Raw genomic sequence first — 17,683 nt, 5'->3', positions numbered from 1 at the left:
CTGGGTATGATGATTATCAGGGTGATGATAGATCTATGGGGGGAAGTACCCTCGATCCTACTATAGACGGTAGTGAAGGTACTGGCGAAGATTACGATTACAACAAGTGGAACGATGTAATTGTTGAAGAATATGGAATAGGGAATGTTGAGGAGAACGTCATTCTCACTCAACAAACGGTTCAACATCCAGGGGAATTCAGTCGTCTATTGGCAGAGTGTACGTACACAAGTCATCGTGTACCTGGCGGAGATAACTTTTCTCATTTGGGTGACAGTACACCAACCGTGACTCCAACACGTACGTGTCAACATGGTTTGTACCAATGTACGTACACTAGAGACTGTGTACAAGATACATGCTGCGAAAGTGATTTTGTTACGTACATGGATACCAATCTTAATGGTATAGACAAAGTCACTGGGGATGATGTTCTCGAGTGTGGTATTAGAGCTTCAGCAAGTGGGTCACTGAATGATCATCGGCTAGTTACCGCAGCTGAGGCTTACGAAGTGTATTGTTTCTTAAACTATATAAAGTTATTGTTCTTTTCAAATAAAACTATGAATAATAAAATATATGCTACTTGTACGTACAGCTATACGCCATTATTAAAATATATTGTCTGTGTACGTTTTACTAGTTTAATCAGCTATGTACGTATTTAGTGTACGTACACCAGAGACAAAGTCTTTCATACTTGTTGAAATATACTAAGTGGTCGTATATTTTACTAGTTTAATCGGCTATGTACGTAATATTAGTTTTACGCTATGTACTTTTTTAGTGTACGTACACCAGAGACAAAGTCTTTCATACTTGTTGAAATATACTAAGTGGTCGTACGTTTTACTAGTTTAATCCGCTATGTACAAAACCAGTGTACGTACACAAAACCATACGTATTTCATACATGTTATCTGCAAACAATAAAAAGTTCATTCATTCATAATATAACTGCCCGAAAAAAGGGAATACAATGCATAAAGACAAACAGAGTAGAGTAGATTACGAAGAAATAAACTAAAGAGTAGAGCCAACTTAATCGACTCACTCGATCAATGAACGAAAGAAGGATGTTGAACTTATCAACAAACTTAATCCGCAGATTCAAATAGGCCGAAGAGACTCACTCACTTAAGACTAATGAATAAACGACAAAGACTCGAACTTTGACAAGAAGAAAATGTTTCTTATTACTTTAAAATTGATCAAGGGTGGTTTTTACAAAGAAATGACTTGAGCTTATATAGGCTCGACTCTAGGATTGGTACAACAGTCTCATGACTCAAAATAGGAAAGCAATACACGAAATAAATCAAAGAAATCAAGTGGAGATGTGCCTTGAAAGAATATTAGCCGTTAGGCTTTGAATGCTTAGGCCAAAAGGAGTAATTCGTGGGATCTTGTATCTTGACAGCTTCTGGATGATTCCATAGACGTTGGGGTTGGGCTTTGAATGCTCTCGGGTCCATATATGGTAACTCTTGGTGTATGATTAGGAAAGATTGAATCCACTTGATCCAAGGGCTGAGAATGAAGCTTGAGGTGATCTTAGGAGTCTCTAGTTGTAATAGAAACTCTCCTGGACGCTAAAGTTTGGTTTGCAAGTAATTAAACCCGTCAGCTTCCAAATAAGGCAAGCTGAGCATCATCTGGTTTAGAAAATTAATATCTTCTAAACCAAAATCGGTATTGACTTGACTCCAATTCGAAAAGCTCCTCTGATGAGTCAAGAGTGTACGAAAATTCACTTTGTATCTTAACGCCTTCTGGTTTGGTCGGAATCCTCCAATAACTGCACGTAGGTCCAAACCGAGTTCGTTGGGGATCATCCCGTTTGAAAATTGAATAACTCCTTCGTGTGAACTCCGTTTGGGCTGATTCTTCTTCGTGGTTGTCGGTAGTTGAGCTGAGAATGTATTCCAAGTGATCTCTGGGCAGGAGGAATTGATCTTGGCCTTCGTCTGGACTGAAAAATGCTGAGGGGTCTTCTCGGGTAGGCTGAATTGGCTTTGTCCTGAAGTTTTGGATAAAACTTGGTTAAAATTCCCACTTGGCTGCTCCTGGGTTGTTGTTTCTCGCCCATAATCTTCTCCATGGTTGGTTCTTGGGTTGATGACCGCATCAGATCTCCTCGGCTACCTTCAACTAGTTTTGGTGGAGAAGTGGGTCTGCAAAGGATGGGATAAGTATTGCCCGCAGACCAATCCACCTTAACTTGATATTCCACTAGAGGTGCATCAGGAGAATCAGACTCTCTAGCAGCAAATGTGATGTAGTATGTTGTCCTGCCCCCTGGGTTGAAATTAGCCCTCAAAACATGCTCCAACTTCACATTGAATCCCCGAAAACAAGAGACAAGAATGGCTCATCTCATATTGCCTAGGACTCTGAAAGTCAAACTAGAGATGTTACCTTTCGTTTGTTATATTTGTCAAGACACAGAGATGTCATGTTTGCTAAAAACTGACGAACGGTCAAACCTTCCTCAAGGTCATCCAGGGACTGTAGCAATTCCAGCCAAAAGGTAAGGTGGGAATTCGTCAGTTGCCTCAAAAAAACCCTAAAACCAAAACAAAAAATTTAACTACAACAATGTTACTTGATTTTATATGACCCAATCAATAAAAGACTCAAAATTCGATACGTATAGAGATGAAAATGATGATCATACTTTGGTTTCGATGACCGTGCGCTTGTAAAAACGGGCCCTCTTCTCAAAATATTTGTCGATATACTCCTTCTGATCATCCCAGGAATGATATTCCAGACCATCGAAGCTATCCTTATCCCATTCGGAATCACTATCATCGTCGACACCTTCTATGTCGCCTTCGTTTTCACTGAGATCCTCCAGGATGGGGGTTTCAACCTTGCGCTTCCCCAGCATAGAAGATTCATCGCCCGTGGAAATTTCCATGTACTCTGTCGATTGGGTTTCGCTTGAAGATCCATCCTTGGCCTCGCCGTCGCTTGATTTGGGAGCCATCTCGATTATTGAGTAAACCCTAGATTCCCCTTTCAATTCAATTTGGGGTTTTTTTTTCTAACAAGAAGCCAAAGTATGGCTCAAGTCTCTCTCGTTCTTCTTCTTCCTTTTCTTCGTAATTGTTTTTTTTTTTTTAATTCAAAAACCAAACCGCAAAGAAAAGAAAAAGTAACTAAACCGAAAGTAACTGTGTTGTTTGGTTTAATTCATTAGGAGTATTTTCGTCATAATAAACTTTAACTGTCAAACCATGAGAATGAAATCTCAGTTTGCCAAACGTTGAGAGTAAATCTTTTTTTCATTGGAAACGTGAAAATCTATATATACATTTTTGAATACAATTATGAAATAAATTCTGGCTTTCACTACTATTTACAATGGAATGCCACTGGATTTAATTCTTAAGATTTGGAAAATTAAATAAAAGATATGAAAAAAAGATTTTGGCTCCAAAGATCTTGCTTAAATATGATGTTTCCTTTTTTTGTTAACGATTTTAAAGCAAGTTTTGTTATATTTCTGTTTGTTTTCTTAATTAGTTAATTTACACTAATTGTATTTGATTAATTTTTTTTTGGTCGTGACTATGATTCATAATCAACACTAAACTTAGATTTTTAGTTGGTTTTGATTATAACTATAGTAAGCAACATCTATATATTATTACTTTATTATAATAAAAACATTACAACTATATGTTTTTTAAAGCAAACTTATAAATTGACTCGAATTGTATATGTTTTTAAATAAAAATATTATTAAAAAGAAATATAACAAAATGATGTTTAATTTCATGGGACGGGTTATATGGTGGGACGGGTTTGGGTCGATATTAATACGGGACGGTATACTACGGGTGAAATCCTAGGATTAACAATCAAATAAAGTTATATAATCTTAAACACTAAATAAAATAAATAATATTAACAAAAAAATACAACTTAAAATTTAAAAATTATTGTTATAAAAAATCGACCCGAAGTATCGCGGGGTAATATATATAATATATACATATGTAAGTATATTTAACCAAACAAAACAATAGGTTATATCTATAGATAATTTTCAAACTTTTGTTTAAAGTATAGCCCCGCGGTGTACCGCGGGTTAAAATCTAGTTTCTTTAATTAAAAAGAGAAAGTTGAGAGCGGATAAAATCCTAGACAGCTTAGGAAGAAGGTATTTATGAGAGTCTTTTATATTATGGCTTAGGGCACAAGAGTCTTATCATTTATTTATTTTTCTCATCGTTTTCCACTCTTTTCCTTATTTAATGCATCGAGATTTTTGGAAGAAATTAAAGAGAGAGGCAAGACCTAAATCAATTTATGGACCTAGTCTAAGCCTTTAGTGGGCCGAATTAGAAATAAAGGACCTTTGAAATTAGATTTGTCCATTTAGACCAATTTGAATGCTAAGAGCCCACGAGGGGCTCTAACCAATTTTCTAATTTTAAATTTTGACAATTTTAAAATTACGGATCTTCAATACAATACTAAAATGGGTATTTTTTTTTGTTTAATCAAGTTTTTAACCCATTAACTAGAAGAAGAAAGGAAAAAGAAAAAAATTTAAACTTTTTTCTTGTTACCGATAACATCGATTTTCGAATTTCTATGTTTCAAAAACTTTCATCTATGATTCATAACATTCATAATTTCTTAGAAATTTCAAGATACTTATTTTATACTTTAGTTACATGTTGATACATAATGTTCAAGATAATAGAGCCATATTTCATGATATAAATTTATATATGTCATATATGAATTACTATGATATATATTTAAAATATATGTAAAAAAATTAATGAAATATGGCTCTATTATTCGAAAAAAGTTTGTGTTTTTTTTTAAACTTAATAATTGCTCTCCACTTGCAATTGGTTTTAAAAAAAAATATTGCTTATAAAGAAAAGAAATATATTTTTAGATAGCAATTTTTTAAGAAATTACAAAATTAGGAAAATCTCTCTATAAATTAATAATTATTAATTTATCGATAAATTAATACTTCTCTAAATTAATAAAATTTCTTGGTCCCAACATTATTAATTTATAGAGGTTTTACTGTATTAAAACAAATTGTAAGTTTCAATAGAGTATTTTAGGGTTTCCAGGCTATTTATCTGAGATTTACCACTTAGCTAAACTAAACTCAAATTTTCAAAATTAAAAAAAAAGAGTGTTGATTATTAAGTGTATCTTTGAAAACCCAAAAAATAGTTGTAGTATATATAATCATGAACTTACCAAGCTTTATCTGGGCCGGGATGGAGGCCCATTTAGAGAATTGAAAGCCCAAAATAAAAACAAAACATTACATCAGTCAGAAAAAGCAATCGCAGAAACAGAAATCAAAAATCCGATGGGGAGGAAGAAGGGATTGCCGGAGTTCGAAGAGTCGCCGCCGGATGGATTCGATCCGGAGAATCCGTACAAGGATCCGGTTGCGATGGTGGAGAGGAGAGAACACATTGTTCGTGAGAAATGGATCCAAATCGAGAAGGCTAAGATCTTGCGCGAGAAGGTCAAATGGTGTTACCGCGTCGAAGGCGTTAACCATTACCAGAAGTGTCGTCATCTTGTTCAGCAGTATCTTGACGCCACTCGCGGCGTCGGTTGGGGCAAAGACCACCGTCCTATCTCTCTCCACGGTGAGTTTTCCGGCGTTCTCTCTCACACTGGTGAAATACTGAAATGCTTCTTCAATTAAAATTCTTAGGGTTTTGTTTTCTCCTTAGTCTTTGAAATTTGAACTCATAAGTTACTCTTTAGTGTCTTTGAATGAATTGGATTTTAATTTGATGTAGAGTGGTCTCAAATTGGATTTGGATTTGAATTTGATTCTTTCTTTAGATATATGTATTGAACAATTTTGTTGTATTGATTTTGTCAAATCAGGTCCTAAGCCAGTAGCTGTTGAAGAAGCTGAATAAATGTTGTGTGCGTGACTGATCTTAGGTAAGTAACTGGTGTTGATTTATGGAGTGTGTATTGCTTAGAAGCACTTGACCAATACTTGTTAATATGTTGAAGAAGATAAAGGTTAGACTTTTTAGCATTCCTTTTGTAGAGTATCTTATAACTGGACCTATTATATGAATCGTTTTGTAGTTTTTACTGTTGGGAGAATATTGGAACATGGACGTTTGAATATTTATATGTTTGAATTGATCAGTTCTTAGAGTGACTTAGTTTTGCCGAAGTTGTTGACGCACTGGTGAATTATCGATATCAATCTGCTTAGTCATGGATTTTCATTGGTGGTTTTAGAGACAGGACATGTTTTGGACTGTATAGAAATGAAATTGATAGATCTGGAGTGACTCAATTCTGGGGACATATGGGCCGATATGATAGATACCAATCTGCTTGCAATTGCGTCCTTCTTTAATCTGCAACAGAGCTAAACCTAGTCACGGAATTTCATGGATGAATTTAAAGAGATGGGACATGTTTTGGACTGTATGAAGAAGGATAGAGTTCCAACATTTAGGTTTTAATTGGTATAAACAATAGTTCCACTAGGGTTAAGGCCTGTAGTCAAAATCTCTCAGTTCAAATTGGATATGATGATTTGTGTATTTGGTTCAAAGATTTAAAAGGTTTCTTCTTGCTCCAATGACACAGGTGAGTGAATTACCAGACATGAATGGAGTCTCTGATGCAAGTTAATGCTCCACATCAAGGTTGTTACTTGATTTATGCTTTTCTGTTTTCGTAATACATATTTTACTAATTGGACTTAGGACTTCCAATTAGTTAAGCTCAGCTTCGGTTTTTCAAATAATTTATATCCTTTTTGGCTTGTTGTACATTGAGTCCCTGTTTCTCGAAATAATGAAGTACCTTTTTACTAAGCACAACTCTAGTCTCTCTGCCTTATTTTGATTTATCTGACATGTAAATTATATAAGTCTTCTGCTTGCAATATATCTAATTATACTAAATCAACAGTCACTTTTCAAAAACTGCAAGTCTCTCCTTCTACCACGTGGGTTTAAGTCTCAAATTTTGCTCTTTCACTTTCGTAAACCAATTCTACTATTATTATTTAATAGATATTTTTTTGACAAAAAATAAAAAACTTACCACTTTTTCAGCAACGGCTTCTCTCCTCTTTTTCAATCCTTAATTTACGACCATTCACAATTGGGTCCTTCACAATTTCTACACAATTTTTTTTTATATTTCATTTAAATATTTTCTTATCGACACTTTTTCACAAAAAAAGAAACCACGATCTTGAGTTCTTTGTTTTGCACGATCCTCAAATAAATTTCTCATTTTCATAACTTTTATCAACTACTCTTCTCCAAATCACCATATATATCTCAATTATTTATCACAATTGTTCTTTCACTCAGTTTCACCAAACCAACTTTGAATATCCATTTTTATTACAATTTTAATTTTAAAATAAATTATGGCCCTGCATAGCAGGGGCCAAAATACTAGTATGTTATTAAGACCTTATCTGATAAAACAAAGAAAGAGTTAACTGTAAAAACTCAATACTATGGGGAAAAAAAAAACTCAATACTTTCCCTTCATTTCAAAACTGTAGGAAAATCTTTACTTCTTTAGTATTGTCTAAATGGATTCTATTCTGAAATAATTCATGAAAGTTATATTAACCTCATAGTAGTTCAAACTTTTATGGAGTCCTGTTACCATATGTTAAATGGTGATAAAGACAGGTAAGGACCACAGACAAAATGAGTCAGAAAACAAAAGACTCACAAACAAAAAGATAAAACTTAGAGAATGGGTAAGGAAAAGAACCCGTAAAAGACCCAAAAACATAATCCAAGTCTGACCAATAAGATCGCAAAGATTTGGATCAACTTCGGTACATGATGCCAATTCATCACTACAGTGTCTTTTCTCCTTGTACAACCTAACAAAAATGGGTATGGCCAAACTTCAATAATTCACAAGTCTTTTACCCTTCTCAAATTTCACTACCTTCTCTGAAGACTAATCTGCTCTATATAAGTATGTTCACTAACACTTGAATGTTAAAATTCAAGAATATTAAGCATGTGTGGAAAAAGAGTCAAGAACTTGAGCTAAGAATGAAGTGTCAGTGAAAAATCTTCTAGATTCTGAAGGAAAATGTCTTTGTCTGATCCCAACGAAAAAGATTATTATATACCTACCTAAGCAGGCTCCTTTGTCAGTGCCCATTATTCTCCATCCTCTTTAGCCCTTGTCTTCTTCATTGTCCCCTTTTTCTCACTTTAAGATCTTTCTTCTTCTTAGCCCATGACAAGTCACCAAAATATCAAAATTTCAGAAAGTATATAACCATTACTGTGTTTGTTGCCTGATAAAGCTCCTTTTGTGTCAAGTCTCTTCTTCTAATTTAATATCTTCTCTTAATTCTGTTTCATGTTTTGTGCAGAAATTAAATTATGATTTGGGAGAACCAAACTGATGTCAAGCAGCAACGAGCTTGCGAACTGTGTAAGAACAAACACGCGGTTTGGTATTGTGCTTCGGATGATGCTTTCTTGTGCCATGTTTGTGATGAATCAGTGCATTCTGCAAACCATGTGGCGACAAAACATGAGAGAGTTTGTCTTAGAACAAATGAGATATCGAATTATGTGCTTCGAGGAACAACATCAAACCCGGTTTGGCACAGCGGGTTCAGAAGAAAAGCAAGAACACCTAGAGTCCGGTGTGAGAAAAAGCCACAAGAAAAGATAGATGATGAGAGAAGAATAGAAGATCCTCGTGTTCCCGAGATTGGAGGCGAAGTGATGTTTTTCATACCGGAACCAAATGATGATGATATGACTTCACTTGTGCCAGAGTTTGAGGGATTCACAGAGATGGGATTCTTCTTAAACAACCACAATGGTACTGAAGAAACGACGAAACAATTCAACTTTGAAGATGAAATTGATGCAAAGGAGGATCTCTGTTACAATGGAGAAGATGAAGAAGAAGTTAAAACTGATGGAGCTGAAGCATGTCCTGAGCAATATTTGATGAGCTGCAAGAAGGATTACGACAATGTCATAACGGTTTCAGCAAAGACAGAAGAAATTGAAGATTGTTATGAGAATAAAGCAAGGCAGAGGAACATGTTACTGAAACTTAATTACGAAAATGTTATAGCAGCTTGGGATAAACAAGAATCTCCAATAAACCAAACTGAATTTAACAACACAAGTAACTTGCAGTTAGTTCCTCCAGTAAGCTCCAACTTTCACTTTTTCTTACAAAAATGTTACCATATATAGTTTCAAATTGTGCAAAGTCACCCTTAAGTATAAAATTTATGCTAATGGGTCTCAGTTGCAGGGGATAGAGGAGAAGAGAGTAAGCAACAGAAGTGAAAGAGAAGCTAGAGTTTGGAGATACAGAGATAAAAGGAAGAATCGTTTGTTCGAGAAGAAGATAAGGTACGAGGTTAGAAAGGTTAACGCCGACAAAAGGCCGAGAATAAAAGGTCGATTTGTCCGAAGATCTTTAGCCATGGACTCTTAGAATCGAATTCTCGCTGATTCTGCTTTGTATGAATTCTTGTCATAAAAAAAAAAAAAAAAAAAAAGGCTATTGCAACGAAACCAGAAGCTAGTCCAAAGGGACAAAAGCTCGTGTGGAACATATTTCGTTCGTGCAAGTTGGTATAGCTTTTGAATGTTATCCCTACAATGACATGGTTACAACTTTATTCTTAATCAGTTTAAGAAACTAAAGTTCATACTAGTAAAAGCTTCTCTTATGAGATAATCTCTTTTATATAATAGTTAGTTACAAAACCATCAAAATCAAAAACGAATTACAAGAACTTGTAACTCAATGATTTGTACTAAGCCGTGTCACAAAAAAGTATTCATAAACACTTATCGATCCAATCAGTAGTACCATTAAACCAACTATAATCATCATCCTCTGGATCTCCTAATAATCCAAAATCATCCATCGGAAAATCTTCTAACTTAAAATCATCTAACAACGGATCGTCGAAAATATCTGCAATCGTCGATACGATTTTCGTGTGTTGATTAACCTTAGTGTTATCCCCAATCTTAAATCCGAATGTTTTCTCCATGCCTACACTATCAATATTCTCCACAAAATCTAACTTTAGATCATCTAAAATCGAATTAAATTCCACTGAATTGTAATCCACCCAAATATCATCTGCTTCAACAACCGAATCACGAAAAATATCCGCAATCGAGGATGTCATCAACGGATCTTCCAACATTTTACCAATCACTCCCTCTTCTTCATCAGCATTATAACCACAACCGAATGGCGTCTCAGTAACAATTCTCTTATTTACCTTTTTGCATTTTGACTTGTCAGTAACTTCCTTCTCTTCAGGTTTACGTACACCACAAGGCCTGGTTACATCTCTTTCCGGTTTAACTAAACCTAATCGTTCATCAAACTCTCTTTTACTTCTCTGATAAGCCTCTGCTGCTTCTTCTTCAGTAGGAAACGTTCCAAGCCACTTTCTCTTCTTCTCAAACGGATTTCTTATCTCCGCCGCAAATTTCCCCCACGGCCTCCGTCGTACGCCTTTGAAACCCGACGACGATTTCCGGTTTCCGGCTACTTTATTCCCTGTAGAATTCGAAACGTTCTCGTACCTTTTGATCAGCGTCGGGACACAGATCTTTGAGACGTAACGCTTTGGTGGCTTTGGTTTGATCTGACGGCGAGGATTATTGCCGGAGATAGATTCATCGTCGCTAGAGGAATCAGTAGCGTCGGGATCATTACAGATTATATTAACTGTTTTAATCAAGTTGAGATCGATGGTCTCTTCTCTGAAACTGATCATTGTTCTCTCTCCGACTAAACTCCAAAAATCTTAGAACAAAAATATTAAAAATACAAAATAAATATAGTTTTGAGTTTGTGATAGAGATAGAGATTGAAAACCTAAACATTGGAGAAAAAACTGAAGAGAAAACATAGTTAAGATTGATCATCGTACCTTATGTATTTTTGTGTGTTGTGGAGAGAGTGTAAAAAATAAGGAGCTTATGGCAAAGCTAAGGAAGACGAAACATAGAAGACGTCGTTATTAATAGTTAATGAGAATTGTTTTGTTTTACTTTTTATTTTTTATTTATTTCCTTGTTAGATATAGTCATAAAAGTAAATTTTAGTAAATCTTAACGATAAAATCGGAAACTAACCATATCTAAAAATTACAAAAATATTATTTTTGAGAGAAAAAGAAAGTTAATATTTAGTACAAAAACAGGAAAATAGGGAATTCTTTGATGATATATAATCGTTTTTTTTTTCTTTTTTTTGTTGTAAAAACCCAGTTAATATCACACTTAAAATTTCTATGTTTTGTATTTCTCGGAGAATATTTTTTAGACTCAACATTAGTTATTAACTGGGTTTATTCTTAATTCTGAACTTAAGATTATGAGAAAATAAACACACTTGTTCTATTTAACATATTTGTTAAAAAAAAATGGTTATATTAAAAGGTTTAATTTTTCAAATAATTATATTTTGAAGGCACTACATCATAGTATATATATTTAGCATCTTAATATATAAACTGAAATTTCAAAACTTGATCAACATGATCCGATCAAGTTGAGACCTTCCAGTTTGAGCGTTTATAAAAACATATTCAATTTTTGTTCTAAACAGTATATTAAACTTTAAAAGTGACCCATACAACAAATAGAAAACCGTTACAAAAAAGAGACTAAAGAAAAAAAAGAAAATCAAAAAGCATTTATAATCTCGATCAGTATTACATTTTCACATATTCCCATTAATGAGTCAAATCTACTTCTTACGAGTTACGAGTAAGACGTATCTTCCTCTTAGGCGATGTTTCTCTACCATGACCAAGCACTGGGCCAATATCTTTCTACGTTCAAGTAAGACGTCTCTCCCTCTTAAACGATGATTCTCCACCATAACCAAGCACCGATCCAATATATTTCCTTGTTAGATATAGTCATAAAAGTAAATCTTTAGTACTAATGAATCTTTAGTAAATATTAACGGAAAAAATCGGAAACTAACCATATCTAAAATTACAAAAAAATATTCTTTTTGAGAGAAAAAGAAAGTTAATATTTAGTACAAAAAACAGAAAAATAGGGAATTCTCTGATGATATATAATCGTTTTTTTTTCTCTTTGTTCTAAAAATCCAGTTAATATCACACCTATGTTTTCCTCGGAGAATAATTTTTAGACTCAACATTAATTATTAAATTAAAAATTGTTTATTTTAAATGGACAAATCAACCATCGAAGTACGGAGAACACGTAATTTTGAGACTATCCACTATCTCATAGGTTATTCTTAATTCTCAACTTAAGATTATGAGAAAATAACACACTTGTTCTACTAAAAATATTTGTATAAAAAAAATTGGTTATATTAAAAGGTTTAATTTTTCAAATCATTATATTTTTTAAGGCACTACATCATAGTATATATTTTTAGCATCCTAATATATAAAATGAAATTTCAAAACTTGATCAACATGATCCGATCAAGTGGAGACCTTCTAGTTTGAGCGTTTAGAAACACATTTTAATTTTTGTATTAAACAGTAGATTAAACTTTAATAGTGACCCGTACAACAAATAGAAAAAACGTTACAAAAAAAGACTAAAGAAACAAAAAAACATATTTTATAATTTTGATCATTTCACATAATCCCATTAATGAGTCAAATCTACTTCTTACGGGTTACGAGTAAGACCTCTTCCTCTTAGAGATGTTTATCTACCATGACCAAGCACCGGTCCAATATCTTTCTTCGTACAAGTAAGACGTCTCTCTCTCTTAGACGATGATTCTCCACCATGACCAAGCACCGATCCAATATCTTTGCTCTTATCACTAACAAGACAATTTCCATCCATGGACGAAACTGGAACTTCAAAACTTTCCATTTCCTTGAGAACAGCCCGAAGATTATCGGCTTCACGTAAAGCAAAACTCACCGTTTTACGTTCAATCAATCCTTCAACATACTTGTATAAACCACATTTCACTTCCTCTTTTCTACAAAAATCAAGAACTGACTCTTCATGAATAATATTGATGGCTACATCGAATGTAGAAACTGGCCAGTACTTGTCTCGGATACGAACACCAGTATCACTCTCTTTCTCCAAAGCCGCACGAGCTTTCTTTAGCTCAGAGCTATACTCAGCAAACTGAGCGTTAAACGCTCTGATCATAGCCGATTCAGCAACCGTCCTCCCTTTTACTGAGGCTCGCCTCTTTAGCTTCTCGCTGCGTTGCACTTCCACAACGGCTTCAATACCGGCTTCGGTTTTCATCCATTTACAAACTTCGTAAATGTGACGAAGATTCATTTCGTGACTTGGAGGACAAATCCCTAATGAGTTTGCCTTGGCTAACACGCTATCGCGTACATCTTTAAAAGGAATTTTGGTGAGGACTTGGACATGTTTAACCATTTGGCATGCAGTTAAAAAGATACTGTTCAAATCGGATAGAGTTAAGCTGTCAACTTGTACCTGGTTCTCGCTTAGAGGCTCTAAGCATTCAAGAAGCTTCTGGAACTTCTCGTCTTCGGTTTCAAACATAGCTTTGAATTTGGCATCTAACTTGTTTTGTTGACGATGTCCAGAAGCCATGTTGTCAAATATATTGTTTTTTTTTTTTTTTTGTCAAATATATTGTTGTTTATAACATGTAAAATGGGAAGATATTTATATATTATTGGAACTGAACTGACGTGAGTGTGTGAAAAGAGAAAAAATAGACTATTCAGTTACTGCCCCATAATAAACACGCTGCTTCAGTTTCCCAGGAGGGATACGAAAAAACATTTTCCCATGAGGAAGACGAAAGGACCATGTAATTTAGACTCAAAAGGCATTTAGACCACCATTATCGGCAGTTGCTTAATGTTTTCTTAAGGAAATCTTAGCTATTAAATGATTATAATTAAATCTCAAACAAGCTTTAATGCTAAGATCGTTTCTTAGGTAAGACACAAAAAAATAGTTAAGAGCCATACACGTGTCTGTGTTTCAGAGCAAATTTAATTTATTTTCTCCCTTCTCTCTCTTCTCTCTCTTTCTTTCGCGATTTCAAAGATGAAATGGAAACTGAAGTTGATTTCAAGCAAATCGGAGGAACAACCGACGTTATTTACCTCCGGCGATCGTTCCTGCTACAGATTATCATCCCCACCGACGCTTCGATTCGAAATCGGGGATAAATTCAACAGATCTTCGAGTTTCGATTCGAAATCGGTGACAATCGGTTTGTAAAGGTAGGAATGTCTCTCTGATTATGTGAATTGATGTGATTTTCTGTTTTTAAAATTAGGGTTCCTCACATTTGGGAAATTAGGGTTCGTCGAATTGGGGAAAAAGGGTAATCGTTTTCATTGTATAAATTTTCTGTGTTAAACGTGAAATTTCATAAATTTAGCTTTGTTTTCTTTTGCTTTATGAAATTCACAGAATTGGCTTGTGTTTTTCCATAGGATCGTGATAAGCTCAGTTCTGGATTTTAGAAGTCGTATCATCTACTTGATTATAGAGTTTCTTGTATCCAATTGCTAAATCATATTGATATCAAAACTCTTTTGTTCTCAAAAATGGCAGAGTGAAGTTGTGACGTAGTCTTTGGTAATGGAAGACATCAGGAAAGAAATAGATTTTGGTGATTGGCATTCAAATCTCGCTCACGATGAATGGACACCACTCCCTGTTTCCGGCTCACCAGCATCAGCTCGCTACAAGGTCATTGATTAGATTTTTGTCTGTGGTTAAGCATTTGATTAAATTGGAGATAATTTCTCCCTAAACCTTTTCGTGTGTTCTCTGGAAGCCGTAATGGCCGATACTTATCTGATGTCCAGGTAAATTCTGTGTTTTCTTCTTTGTGTCTGTATCTTCCTTTTGTTTTCATGAATCTGTGGTAATTTGAAAAACTCAACTCATCAGGTGTTTGATCTTAGAAGTTTGACTTGGTCGAGTTTGAAACTGAAAACTGAATCATCAAGTACTGAGAACATTCAAGAGGATGATGGTAGCAGTTTACGGGAAGCTTTTTCTGCTATTTCAGACCACCGCATGGTAAGTCCTTTACATGAAGAAGAATTTTGTAATCAATACTTAAAAAATGTTTAAACTTGAAGCATTTTGGCAGATTAAGTGGGGAAACAAGCTTCTTTTGATTGGGGGACACTCCAAGAAGTCATCAGATAACATGTCAGGTTAGCCATATCCAACTTTGCTTCTGATTGGATGCTCTTTCAAATTCTTATTTGTTTGTTTAATTCTTTTCTTACAGTGTGGTTCATTGATTTGGAAACACATTTATGTGGAGTCATTGATGTGTCTGGGAATGTTCCAGTAAGAAAACTGTTATCTAAGTTATTGCTCGCTCCATATGTAGCTGTTTTGGATAGTTAGTTATATACCTTATATGTTTTCTAGGCTTCACGTGGTGGACATTCCATTACACTGGTTGGATCCGGAGTGCTTGTTTTTGGTGGGGAAGATAAGAACAGGAGACTTTGTTCACGGACATGACAAGTATTCATTGTAACCACATGTTTCACTTTGCTTTGTACCACAAGTAACTTTGCTTCTTAACCATGTATATGTTTTGTGTAGTCCACTATAAATATGACCATGTAATATCGCTTTGTAATATCAATAAGTTTCAGACTCTTTTCCTCTTACAAACTTCAAACAAAAAAAATACCAACGCCTCTATTTCTTTTTTACTCTAAAAACAGTTACTTGCAACAAAAATCTCCAAGGCTTCTTTTTCTTTCCTACAACTAAAATCTCCAATTTCTTATCTACGCCAAGGCTTCTATTTTTACACAAAAAAATCCAAAACAATTCTACATTGTAAATGGCATCATCTTCCCATTATAAATTGTATCTCATGTTTTAATTTTTTTAATTTGCAACAATTATTAAATTTTCTATAATTATAAATTTTATTTTATATTAATATTTTTTTTTCTAAGAACCGCATGAGAACCTACCATTAATCACACAAAAATTTTAACCCAAAAATACTATCTCTTAACTATCACTTTTACAAATATATTACTTAAATATTCATAAGATTTATTTCTAAGATACTACCAATAATCATGCTCTAATTAGTGTTTCTTTTAAGAGATCAGTGGAATAATTAACAGATTTTTGTCCGCAAATAGTCTAAAAAAAAAACTATACACAAAGATGGCGTGTTAACTTATATCGCAGATTCAAGTGTTGTGGAAATTGTGTTTGCTCCGTCTTAATTAACAGAACAAAAACTTCATAAGATCTAGTGCATGTTTTTGTTTGATGTCTCTAAAACTCCAAAGCGATCAAAGAGTGTTCAACGTTCTAATGGTGCTATAGTTACTATCAGAATTGATTTTGAATGGATTTAAATAAGTTTTCCCTTATGTCAATGTACCTTCTCAATCCTCTAAGTCGGGAATTGCAGGAAATGGGAAAGGGGTAAATTCTTGAAGAAAGGATAAAAATCTAGAAACAAATCTTTCTCTTTTTTTTTTGAAAAAATAATTTAGAAACAAATCTGACCTATTAGGTCGTGATAATTCGTTGTTTGATGTTCTTTCCCATGATTATGAGTGCCGAATCCATAAAAACAAAATTGTTACGCCTAGAGATGATAGAGTAGAATTAAGCCAAGACAAAAGGAGATTTGGTTTTGCTATTCGTTTCTAAAGTTAAACAAGTAGAAATTACTTACAAAGTAAAAAGAAAAAAAGCAATGCAAAAACATAAAACTAAGCAAAGAAACTAAAAAAGATAAACAAGTAGAAATTAGACAATAGCAAGCAATGGTTTAGCAAATGTTAAAGAAATACTCGATTTATATAATCAATATATGATCAAAGAATAACAATAAAATAAAATAAAAACTAAGATTTTTGGGGGACATCCGATAAATTGAAATGATACAGAGCAGATTAGCATATGATTTATGCGCAAAAATGACACGCACAAATCGAAAAATTGTAAAAAAAAAAAAAAATGGATAAACAAATAATGGGTTTCGTAGAGCCCGTATCACTAAAATGAGATTAAATTCTCTAAAGGTTTTGACCACCTTCACTAATAACTTAGATTTACTATATCTTCATTTGTAAATAAGTGAGTAGTGAGCATTAGGAATGGGTTCGCTAAAATCATGAAGTCTCATGACTTTAATTCTAGTCTCATGATTTTAATTCTCACTGACAAGGTTAATTTTACTCTATCAAAATTGATTTAGACATCGCATCAAACATTTTTGGTGCATGAAATATATTGGGCTCTAGAACTAGATAACCAACCTAAATTTAACAATACTAACAGCAACAAATCACTTAGTGAAATCCTCCAACATCAGATTCAAGTATCAACGTGGGTCGCTAGGGTTTTAAATGGATCGGCCGATATTTGAAGTTGTTTCATTAAAATTTCTAGGGAGACTCACAAAAATGCCCCTTTTTTAATACCCTTTTTCAAAAATGCCCCATTTGGCTGTCCATTTTTAAAAATACCCCTTTTATGTACAAAATGACTAAATTACCTTTCTTTTAATAAAAGATATCACAAATATATAAGGAAATATAACAAAATTCGGTCCACAAAATACAAAATATTTTTTGGCGGGAAAAGTTGATCCCGCATATTTTTCCCGCCAAAACACTGAAAAACTG

General features: G+C 34.0%; 5 protein-coding genes across 8 annotated transcripts; 3 read left to right on the top strand and 2 right to left on the bottom strand.

Annotated features, from left to right (window-relative positions):
- The first annotated feature begins 5,255 nt into the window (after positions 1 to 5,255).
- LOC9330222 (NADH dehydrogenase [ubiquinone] 1 beta subcomplex subunit 10-A) lies at positions 5,256 to 6,860 on the top strand. Its single transcript, XM_021014953.1, has 3 exons — positions 5,256 to 5,648; positions 5,896 to 5,955; positions 6,625 to 6,860. Exons 1-2 carry the CDS (start codon positions 5,360 to 5,362, stop codon positions 5,928 to 5,930), a joined length of 324 nt encoding a protein of 107 aa, XP_020870612.1. The 5' UTR covers positions 5,256 to 5,359; the 3' UTR covers positions 5,931 to 5,955; positions 6,625 to 6,860.
- A 1,162-nt stretch (positions 6,861 to 8,022) lies between these two features.
- On the top strand, positions 8,023 to 9,741 carry LOC9327540 (zinc finger protein CONSTANS-LIKE 8). 3 transcript variants are annotated; one of them, XM_021014725.1, is made up of 3 exons: positions 8,023 to 8,172; positions 8,402 to 9,200; positions 9,304 to 9,741. In XM_021014725.1, exons 2-3 carry the CDS (start codon positions 8,412 to 8,414, stop codon positions 9,493 to 9,495), a joined length of 981 nt encoding a protein of 326 aa, XP_020870384.1. In that variant the 5' UTR covers positions 8,023 to 8,172; positions 8,402 to 8,411; the 3' UTR covers positions 9,496 to 9,741. The 3 variants fall into 3 exon arrangements, with proteins under 3 accessions (XP_020870384.1, XP_002894160.1, XP_020870385.1); XM_002894114.2 differs by having other exon boundaries at positions 8,024 to 8,296; XM_021014726.1 differs by having other exon boundaries at positions 8,026 to 9,200; positions 9,310 to 9,741.
- On the bottom strand, positions 9,527 to 11,382 carry LOC9327539 (ethylene-responsive transcription factor ERF117). The gene has a single exon (XM_002891431.2). The coding sequence runs from the start codon at positions 10,802 to 10,804 to the stop codon at positions 9,845 to 9,847; it is 960 nt and encodes a 319-aa protein (XP_002891477.1). The 5' UTR covers positions 10,805 to 11,382; the 3' UTR covers positions 9,527 to 9,844.
- A 1,081-nt stretch (positions 11,383 to 12,463) lies between these two features.
- LOC9330221 lies at positions 12,464 to 13,865 on the bottom strand. The gene has a single exon (XM_021014023.1). It carries the CDS (start codon positions 13,620 to 13,622, stop codon positions 12,735 to 12,737), a length of 888 nt encoding a protein of 295 aa, XP_020869682.1. The 5' UTR covers positions 13,623 to 13,865; the 3' UTR covers positions 12,464 to 12,734.
- Positions 13,866 to 14,064: 199 nt separating this feature from the next.
- LOC9330219 (acyl-CoA-binding domain-containing protein 5) lies at positions 14,065 to 15,677 on the top strand. 2 transcript variants are annotated; one of them, XR_002329736.1, is made up of 6 exons: positions 14,065 to 14,266; positions 14,604 to 14,860; positions 14,946 to 15,077; positions 15,151 to 15,217; positions 15,295 to 15,356; positions 15,441 to 15,677. XR_002329736.1 is itself a non-coding variant. In XM_021014972.1 (3 exons), the coding sequence occupies exons 1-3, from the start codon at positions 15,124 to 15,126 to the stop codon at positions 15,534 to 15,536; spliced, it is 252 nt and encodes an 83-aa protein (XP_020870631.1). In that variant the 5' UTR covers positions 15,117 to 15,123; the 3' UTR covers positions 15,537 to 15,677. The 2 variants fall into 2 exon arrangements, 1 of the variants encoding a protein (XP_020870631.1); XM_021014972.1 differs by lacking the exons at positions 14,065 to 14,266; positions 14,604 to 14,860; positions 14,946 to 15,077 and having other exon boundaries at positions 15,117 to 15,217.
- The last annotated feature ends 2,006 nt before the right edge of the window (positions 15,678 to 17,683 follow it).

Source organism: Arabidopsis lyrata, assembly GCF_000004255.2.
Source record: "Arabidopsis lyrata subsp. lyrata unplaced genomic scaffold ARALYscaffold_1, whole genome shotgun sequence".
NCBI classification, from domain to species: Eukaryota; Viridiplantae; Streptophyta; class Magnoliopsida; order Brassicales; family Brassicaceae; genus Arabidopsis; species Arabidopsis lyrata.
Note: the sequence above shows the minus strand (reverse complement) of the source record. Positions and strands in the feature narration are given on the sequence as shown.